At 36.0% G+C, this 9,696-nt stretch overlaps 1 protein-coding gene across 3 annotated transcripts in view; it reads right to left on the bottom strand.

The window, feature by feature from the left end:
• Window positions 1-867: 867 nt before the first annotated feature.
• Window positions 868-9,696, bottom strand: part of LOC148677644 (RNA-binding protein with multiple splicing-like) — a 37,604-nt gene continuing 28,775 nt past the window's right edge. For 2 of the 3 annotated variants that reach the window (XM_088614894.1, XM_088614734.1), the window contains exons 7-9: window positions 8,454-8,523; window positions 4,287-4,394; window positions 868-3,261 (exon numbers count right to left, since the gene is read on the bottom strand). In XM_088614894.1, coding sequence (XP_088471020.1) covers window positions 8,474-8,523 — 50 coding nt within the window. In that variant the 3' untranslated portion in view covers window positions 868-3,261; window positions 4,287-4,394; window positions 8,454-8,473. The remainder of the gene's footprint in view (window positions 3,262-4,286; window positions 4,395-8,453; window positions 8,524-9,696) is intronic. The other variant, XM_088614809.1, reaches the window with a different exon arrangement.

The raw sequence follows: 9,696 nt of genomic DNA, 5'->3' as shown, positions 1-9,696 counted from the left end.
CATTATTTGCCTGAGAGCTTTCCCTTCTGACCGGTTCTGATTGTAGGACTAGATAGCCAGAAATTGAAAGGTTTGAGTGTTAAGGCAGAGACACTTCTTAATAGCACCACGATTAAGCCAAATAAACATGACATAAAAGTTCAAACGCTGTCCTCTACTTCTTTGGTTATCCAACATTAACAGTACAAACATTTTAGTGTCAACCCTTCCATTGATACTGAGAAGAGAAGGCAGGGAGTTATCCTTGAATAGGTTGTTCAGACTGTTGAAACCTGAGTCCTTTTTTTAGTGTTTCCCACTACTGCACCATTTTAGCAGTGGGCACTGTGAGATAAACCATTAAATGTGATTCATACTGAACTACAAAAATACTAAGTAACAACAAAACCTAAATCCACATGAAGTTTCACAGCAACAGCCAACAGAAAATAAGAAAACAATCAGTATGGCCATCACATACAGTACCAATTAGACTACAGAAAAGAATGCAATGAGCATTCTGTCAAACTCAATCTGTTAGTGACCTGGATTTGTCCCAGAGTAAAATCTAATGGGAGTTTTTCCTCTTCTGTTTTTGAAACTTATTTCAAGAAATAATAGTTATTGACAACTACTAAATGGCTTAAAATATGTATCTGATCCATGTTATACAAAAAATCAGATATGCAATTTCGTTTTTAATAAAGTAATTTAAAATACCCTTTTTTACAATGGCTTAATAGCTGTGACAATTGTAATGTAGGGAAAAAGCTTTTATTTAGTTATACATTTTTATTTTATAATATGTTTATATTAATTTTCTTTTTACAGCCAAACACACTTGGAGAAAGAAAATGGGATGAACATTCTAATTACAAATTAAAACCATTTAAAACAAATATCAAGATTTTATTTTAAAAAACATTTTTACATGGTTTCATTTCCTGTGATGTAGCATATTTATAATTACTAACGTTTTAATGGATTCTTAACATCGTGGTACTGATATTTTGTAATGTTTAGTAGGTCTATAATAAAAATCTGAGTTTTATTTATTATTGCTTGAGTATGAAACTACATTTTTCAGTTTTAAGATTAATTTTAATTGTACTGTAAATTACAGAATTCAATATGTAAAGGTTTTCAACAACAAAACCTTATTTTTCATCTAAATGAACATTTTATTTTTTATTATGAGCAATCCTAGTATGAAGATACAATTGTTTTTATTTTGTGATAAAACTCAGTGAATTCGAAATTCACAGTATTGATGGCTAAGTGTTATTAAAGCATACATCACTGGTTCCATAAACTTGCATCACATACAGTGTTTGTTGTCTGGAGGTGCAAAATTGGTGCATTAAAAACTTGGAAAATGGTGATTATAGGTTCCAAAGTGAATTGTATTACCTACGGAGCAAAACATATTTTGAGAAGCAACAATAAAAAGTGTTCAAAGTATTTTACTTAACTGCTTAACATTAAGATGTAAGCCTTATTTTTTAAATATTGCGACACCACAGTTTAGCTGTTTGGACTGTCTATGCTTAGCATGAGATATACAATAAAAGAAAAACACAGTGTTTTTTAAAGCTCTCCAATAATGGAAGTCTGCATTTTTTAAAATCTATTTGAGTATCTCACTTGAGAATTGAATCAACCTCTTTTGTATTACTCATTCAGCAACTATTGGTGTTTAAAGACTGTTGGATGGTGAAGTGAAAATAATTAGCCAAGGTTAGCTTTCTGGTTTAAATGAGAGCAAAGCAGCAGGATAATGCTCAGCAATTAGCAGAAACAAAAAGAGATGTTTTATAAGAGGAATAAAATACTTAAACATTTACATGTTTATATGAAGTAGCACGTATTTTTATTAGTGCTCTTCCAATGCACTATAGAGCTTTAAAAGAGTTTATTGCTTAGGATTTTCTATGCTACCCTCAATCAAAGGGCACACTGCATGATGCACAGTTATTAAACTTGTGTTTGTTAGAGATACCCCTGTTCAGAGTTTCACTTATTAATGGTGGAATCCATTTGGAACTGCACTATTTTCTTGCTATTCCATCAGACTTAGGAGAGGGAATTTCCTACAGTGATTTCTATATTGAACCAGAGAGGATCGAACCATTGAACCTTGGATGGACTGAACCAACCAAGCTAAGATTAAGATTTATTTGCACAATATCTCATTTAGAAGAAAAAAGGGTTTAGTTTTACAAAAAGACGAGCTGCCCTGAAAGTCAGAGTGTGCTTGCACAAGAAATATCTATATTGCAATGGCTTTCCAGTAAAATCTTTGAGAATCACAGGACACCCTGGTCTGTAAATGAGGCAATTGTACTCATTATTAAAGTAAATTTAACCCTTTTACCACGTGTGAAAAAGTAATGCAATCCTTTTGGATTGTAGTTCTCAAGGATCAGATTATTAAAGCATTAGAAGATGAGAAAAATTACAAATGGAATGTTCAGTTCATCTGCCTGTCTGACTGCTAGGACCTTAATGATCCAATACGTCGAGCTTATTTAATAATTGGACTTAAATAAAGTTGACTCATGGGAGCAGTACAAAATACTTCTGTACTGGAAGTTTCAGGCAGATGCTAAAAATTTGTGAATAGCATGTTTGAGATACTGAGGACTATCGTGACTTTTAGAAAATGTATGTTTTACCTGGCCATTTTTACTGAGTGCTTGCAAGAGTCAATCAAAACAGTTCCACAATTAGAAAATATGTTAGTGACTTAGCAGCCATCTTATTACAAAGAGAATCCATTAAAAACGTTGTACAAAATATACAACACAGGTTAGTGTAAAATTGAACATTTGGGTAGTTTTAACATTCCTGAATAATGTTTAATACATTGGCTATCAAATCCATCTTTCCACAGCAAAAGTGTTAAGAATATGGGCATGTTTATCCTACAGTACTATTCACTTAAACAGCAGCAGTGTACTGCTGTAACTGCTGTACTAAATTAAACTTTTTAAATCATAACACAAAGCCAAAAAAGCAGTCATTTAACACCATCAATCAATGACACAAAAACTGAAGACTCTGTACTCACATTTACCTTATACAAAAATACTTTTTTTCCCTCAAAATATCTAAAAATTTACAGCACTGTTTTGGCGAATCATGCTTCAACATTTATAATAATAATAACGACAAAATCTTTTGTATACAAGAGTACAAAAAGGAAGGTAACTGTGTTGCTTTAAGGATGTGTGATAGAGGTCAAAGTGAAGTCTTGAAGGTCCTGAAGCCCATGGAAGAAACCTGGAAAAACCACATACTGTATAAATAAAGGTTATTAAATAAGTCACAACAGCAGGGTGTCATCTGAAAATCAAGAAACACACTAGTCTGTGTCAGCCGCATTTATGAAAACGTCATTTGTGATTATTCAATTTATGTAGGTTAATTATGCAAAACCAACATTGCAATGTTCATCACTTCATGCCCAGTTTTGATTTTGATTCAGAAGTCCTCAAATTTGAAAAGGTGAGTAATTATAAAAACAGTCATTGTCTCATTTTTTTAATTTAGTCCTATAATTCATAGAAAACAAAAGGAGAGTTTTTGTATCCTTATAGAACCAGTGGAAATAGCTGGCAAGCTGGAAACAGAACAGCAATTTTGGAATCTGTCTCTCATTCCCTATGCTTTTTGAGAATGTGTCTTTCACATTGTAGTGCTTCCTAAGCTTACCAAGTCTTAAGATGAATAAAACTGTTTTTCTTTAAGCTTCTCAAAACAAGTCAAACCTCAATCTAAGTCATGAACATTTTGGCATTAATGCCATGACATCATTCTGCTCATATATATTAGTATATTAGTCTGGCTATACCAAGCAGTTCCTAATGCAAGTACTTTTAGCCATTGTGTTTGATGTTTCATGGGTTTTGTATGGAGCTGAGACAGTAGTGTGGTGGCTAGCACTGTCACAGTCACAGCTCTTGAGTGTGATTCTGGCCTCGGGCTGTTTCTGTTAAGCATGTTTTGCTTGAATGTGTATGGGTTTTCTGTGGGTTTCTTCTGTCACCTAAAGACACGCTTTGATGGCTTAATTTGATTTTCTGTACTACAACCAGGGCTGTTCTAAACTGTCCCTTTTTCCCTTTCTCTGTGGCCCTGCAATGAACTCACACACTGTCCAGGGGAAGATCAGTCAATGTTGTATCAAGAACATCAACTACATTTAAAATCAAAGATTCATATCTTGTTTTATTTTACATTAGAGTGACTGTGGAATAACTTAACATGTTCTAAAGCCTTATGATACTTTTAGAAAGGAAACTTACTAACAGTCCATGGTTTTGTCAACGAGATCCAAAAATCTTGTGGTTGCCATTCAGAATTTAGATCAACACCAACAAGACCAACAATTGCCACCATCACACATCAGAAGCCTGAAAAAATAATGGAATAAAAATAATTAATTTGACATTTATCAGATATAATGTGAAAAATCCATATTTGGAGGTCAAGGAATTGGAAATTGCCTTGGATTGAGCTCTCAGGAAACAATAATATCATCAATATAAGTGTAACAGGGCTGCTACATAGCATCCTAGGATAGCCAATAGTAGTGTTAAATGATTCCCTGTCTAGGACAAGCTGCACACAGCACATTGTAAAAAAGATGTGGGCTCTAGTGCATGTTGAATCGATGGAACAGAAACACAAACATTTCGTATTAATGCATGGCTTCGCTGATTTGCATTCAATTAGCTTACAATGTTGAAATAGGACCTAGTGTTTGTGTATTTATTCCAGTTTGGATGGATAATATTTTTTTCTTCCCATTCCACAGACTAGCATCTGTTCCTTTGCGCTCAGACCTATGAAATGTTTACTGTGATCTCAATTTGCACATTTCTGCTCTTTTCTCATGGCTGGCCTTTAAGATAATATATGTTGTCTGCTTCAACACAAAATGAATTTGAGAGAGCATGAGGTTCAGATTTGGAATATTTATGCCGATCCATTTAGACACAGTCAGGTAAAAACAAGACTGTGCTTTTCATACCATAAATGTATTTGGCTCCAGAATAGCATTTTGTTGTTTCATTGCATCTGGATTCTTGCAAGACTGTGAAATGAAGGTCAAAGCACAAGTCAACCCCCACTTCCTTATTTAAAGGAACCTCTGCAGAGGTCACGATATTTCTGAGGTGGGAATTATTTACAAGTTAAACAGGAACCACTGGAATGACTCTGTTACTCAGCAATATGCCTTTAGGCAAGCACTTTTAATACATGGCCATATAGCTGAAAAATCTCTACTGATGTTTTGTCAAATGGCAAAGCATTACATATTTTTTTCTTTTCACAGCACATTAGTATTTAGTTACAGGGCTCATTTTTGTTTTTTTGGAATCTATTAAATACTAGATCCATTCTTTCAAGGAGCCTTGTGTTCAAGTTAGACAGACTAAAATGTTTAGACAGGCAGGGAAAAATGCTACAGAGAAGTATACCCAAAAAACAAGATATAACCTTTATAATGGCCACAGATGACGTAAATACTTCTTATTTTGGGTATTGCATGCAGGAAGCAAACACATAAAACACAAATGGGAAATGGAAAATATCGGGTTTAAGACACTTCTTATTAGAAAGGTATTTATTCAACCACAAATCATGCACTAGAGATCACAGGTGGAAACCAATGTTGAAGGTCATCTAAAACTGACAACAGGAGACACCTCTATTTAAAAATGGGCGGTGGGAGTATAGAACAAGCTATCCATAATGATTGTGAAGCTGATATCCTGGCTTCCTCAAATAAAGGGCTGGTTGTGATCCTTGGATCAATTAAATAATAATAAATAGTTAGATGGGCCACATGGCTTCCTTTCATTTGTAACCTTATATTCTTACCTATGTAAATATCATTCAATTTGGAATTTATGATCATTAGATAAATATGAAGGATAAGTACAACACATGGATTACTTTTTGGTAATTCCATAAAAACATATGATCATATTAGGACACAAACATACTTTGTGTTCAATCTAGTGATTTCAAGTGACCATAAGTATTGGGACACATTTACTGTAAGTAAAAAAATAGTTTTGTTCTGTTTTTCTGTTTTTGCTGAAGAGAGGCAAGCACCTCCTGCTCTAGCTTTTGTGATTCTGTTGTCTACGTCTGCTCACTGTGGATTTTGATACCTTCACCCCTGCACTCTGAACATTGGTGGTGATTTCATTGACAATTATTTTAGTGTTTTCCTTGGCAGTTCTGCTAATTTTTCTGTCATCAACTCCAGATGTTTTTCTTGGCCTAGCTGGTCTTGACTGATTAGTAATTATACCTTCTTTTTTAATATTTTCCAAAATGCTGCGTTTTTTATGCCCAGTTTTTTTTCTATGGTCCTTATTGAAACTTCCTTTTGTTTAAGATTCAGAATTGCCTTTCTTTAACATTTCTTTGGTTTTAGCCTAATTACCCAACAAAAACACCTGACCAATAAGAGACACCTCTTAGCCAATTGTCCCAGAAGTTTTGCTTCTTCCAAATATAGAAATACCATCGGTTCATTTTCTTGACCCAACAGGCTAGAAATGAGTTGACCTTATTCAAAATATTTTTTTTTCAGAGTCATGTCTTTTCATGACGAATGATCATTAGAGTTCATACTGAAAACCCCAATTTAAATTTCATATACTTTTGGGGGGCCAGTAGAGTATGTAGGACTTAGAGGTCTTGCTTTACAAAAACATCACAACCTCCAAAACAGTTGAGCTAGTGGAGCTGCCCAAGTTTCCTTCCACAGTTGTACATCCATGGCATAAACTGCAGCATGACTGTGCATGTCAGGCCCTACATTGCTCAGAAGGTGAAGGTACAAGTTATGGATGGCTGTAAGGATGCTCCATTTTGTGCCTGGTGTTCTGTTGCAGATTTCTATATCATGACAGGGCACTGTACCAGTAGCTGGAAATATCAAGATGGGATAAACAACCTCCTGCTCTTTGTTGCTTTAATTATGTTCTTAGAAGTATACAATCAATTTTGCAAACAACTCCACTTTCCCCTCCCACCCTAAATGACTTCCTTGTCTCTCCCACCGGAATTCACCGAGGCAGGATAAGGAGGCAGCTTCTTGTTTGGTCTCAATTTTCATTTTCCTCACTTCTCTCCGCTGAGGATAAGCAGCGTGAAATAAAAGATGTGAACCTCACGCTAATCAACACGGTGCCTGGAGTGCCTGTATCTGGTCAAGATAAGTCAAGCCGTGCCCCAGGGAAAGTGGGAATGTGTCTGTAGGACAAGCCCCTTCCTGTTCCTCCACTGCGACTTTCATGTTTATGAGAATCTTTTCAGGGAAACCACATCGATTATTAAATTACAATATCAGTGGAACAATATGAATACAGGTAGAGAAATCCATTTTATTATTAGTCATATTAGTCATATTTTCGCCCATTTAAGTCACGTCTCATTTTGAATGTCTGTGTATAAAGTACAACATCTTTAACAAAAACAAACTTTAATAAAGCGTTTAACACAGAATGAGGACAGTTTGACATATATATATGTGTGGCATGGACAGTCATTTTTGTGCCCAAGGCAGTGATTTGGAACTGGAGTGTGGTTGCATGTGCTAGCCTTACAATAAGTGGGCAGACTTTTTAAAACTCATGCCAATTGGAAAGCAGTAGGAGCATGACTTGAATATAAATGAAAAACACAGCTATAGCTCCCAAGTAACTTAGAGACAACACAAAGTGCACCTTGGGAATGCTTTGAAAATAAAATAAAACACCTTCTTAGTAATGGAGTCTTTCCTTGCATTCTTGGATCTTGGTTTCAGATGCAGGTGCTGGCTCAGAAGAGCAATTCTGTACGTTTTTTATTCTAGTGAAGCAGGTATAGAGTGTAATCGTCCCACAGGTCTCCAAAATTTTAATGTTTTTTTATTACTTTCTGCAGGAGCCATTTACAGTGCCACCAGATCATTTGTGACATCTGGTGTCTAAATGTTTGCAGGATGTACTGGATTTACTATACCATTTTTTTCCATTTATCGCTTTAAAAAAAGGGTGAGTATTATTAAAGCTGTGCTTTTAGCATATATTACTGACTGGGCATAACAAGTATTTTCATACATACAGGATAGGATAGCAAACTATTAAGTTGCACAGATATATACATTTAAGATTTGTTTTTAGATGCAGTTCTATATAGTCACTAATAAGAGGTTATGCAAAGGAACAAGTAATAGGTTTATTCCATGCTGAAAAGAGAAAACATAAGGTTTTGGAGAAGGCTTCACAGCTGAAATGTTGTGTTTTCTCTCTTCTCTTTTCAGCAGGGAATAAACCTATTACTTGTTCCTTTGCAGACTACTCATGCTGACACAGCTCCCCACCTGAACTAAATAAGAGGTTATGCTGTGTTCTCATCATGCATTCGAGAGAGGGCTCTCAGTTAGGAAGACAGCAGGACATACTCACACAGATTTCAGCAGAACTGCCTAGACTTCCATCCCTGAGGAGCAGCATCCACAGGAGGGATCCAGCGAATCTGGACAAGCGAAGATCAACAGGTGATGAACAGCACCTTACTCACCTGATCCCATGGCCTTCTAAACTCTTGAACCTGTCCTCTCACTCTGCCACGCCTCTGTGCTGTTTCATATCTGTACCTAAACTCAAACCCTTCCCAGGACCCCATCACTTAACAGCGAACCCTTTCACTGGCTGGGAGCCACCGCAGGATGTCCAGCAAATCTGACATTTAAATCCCCCCCACCAGTACTATTCCACCAACGTTTCAGACTGTATTTATCTATGACCTATCTAGGCGTTCAGGCAGGGGGAGGGTGGATCTCGTCTAATATCAAGTGAAAACATGTGAATTAGGGAAAATATGCAAGTTAAACTGCCACAACCAATTTTACAATGGTAGAATCATTGAAAGAGACCTTTAGACTTTTAATACTGTTGAAACTATATTTTGTCAAGCACCTATAGAGAGCTACTTCACCCATGGGTCGCAGGGATTAAGTGTCCTCAGAGCTCACCCTTGTGACCCACAGAAAGGATTTCATTTCATTTCAGCGCACAAGAAAGTCAATAAATTCAGAATAGGATTCACCAGAAAAATTGAGAAATTTGGTTCATGCCTCATTTGAAACCTTACTTCATTTACAACTAATCAATGAAAATAAATATATCCGTGGACCTCACAACAAATGAGCTTTGGTTTCCTGCATCATTACGTTCCTGATTAAGGAACTGTATTGTTATGTTTCAATAAATGGTGGGTTTTTATTGTGACAGAGCCACCAAATATTTAACAATAGCAAAATCATCAGCTAAGTTTAAATGAGAGACCTTTTATCATTCAAGGTCTAGACATCCTGCTGATGTTATCACAGAGAGGTCCAGTCCAGACCTTAACACTGTACGTGTTGGCATTTCAGAGAGAGGTTTTTACAAAATCACCCACAAGGGTTTCAGTGTGTCTAAGGTCTCTTCCCAGATTCCCTCTGAAGTTCAAGAGTTTGTGATTAGCACCATTGAAAAGAATCAAGTTGTCAGCTCCCATAGATCTTAATGGGATCCAGCTAAGCTTTCTGCTTTCTGGTTACTGGTGATAAGACACAGATTCATCAATGGGATGCAGAGACCACAGAAGAGTCTGTACAGCAGAAGTACCAAGAGGTCTCTAACATCCAAAAGACTTGGCACACAG

This window comes from Lepisosteus platostomus, chromosome 1 (genome assembly GCF_059453375.1).
Source record: "Lepisosteus platostomus isolate fLepPlt1 chromosome 1, fLepPlt1.hap1, whole genome shotgun sequence".
In the NCBI taxonomy this organism is placed as follows: Eukaryota; Metazoa; Chordata; class Actinopteri; order Semionotiformes; family Lepisosteidae; genus Lepisosteus; species Lepisosteus platostomus.
This window is presented reverse-complemented; position numbering and strand designations above follow the sequence as displayed.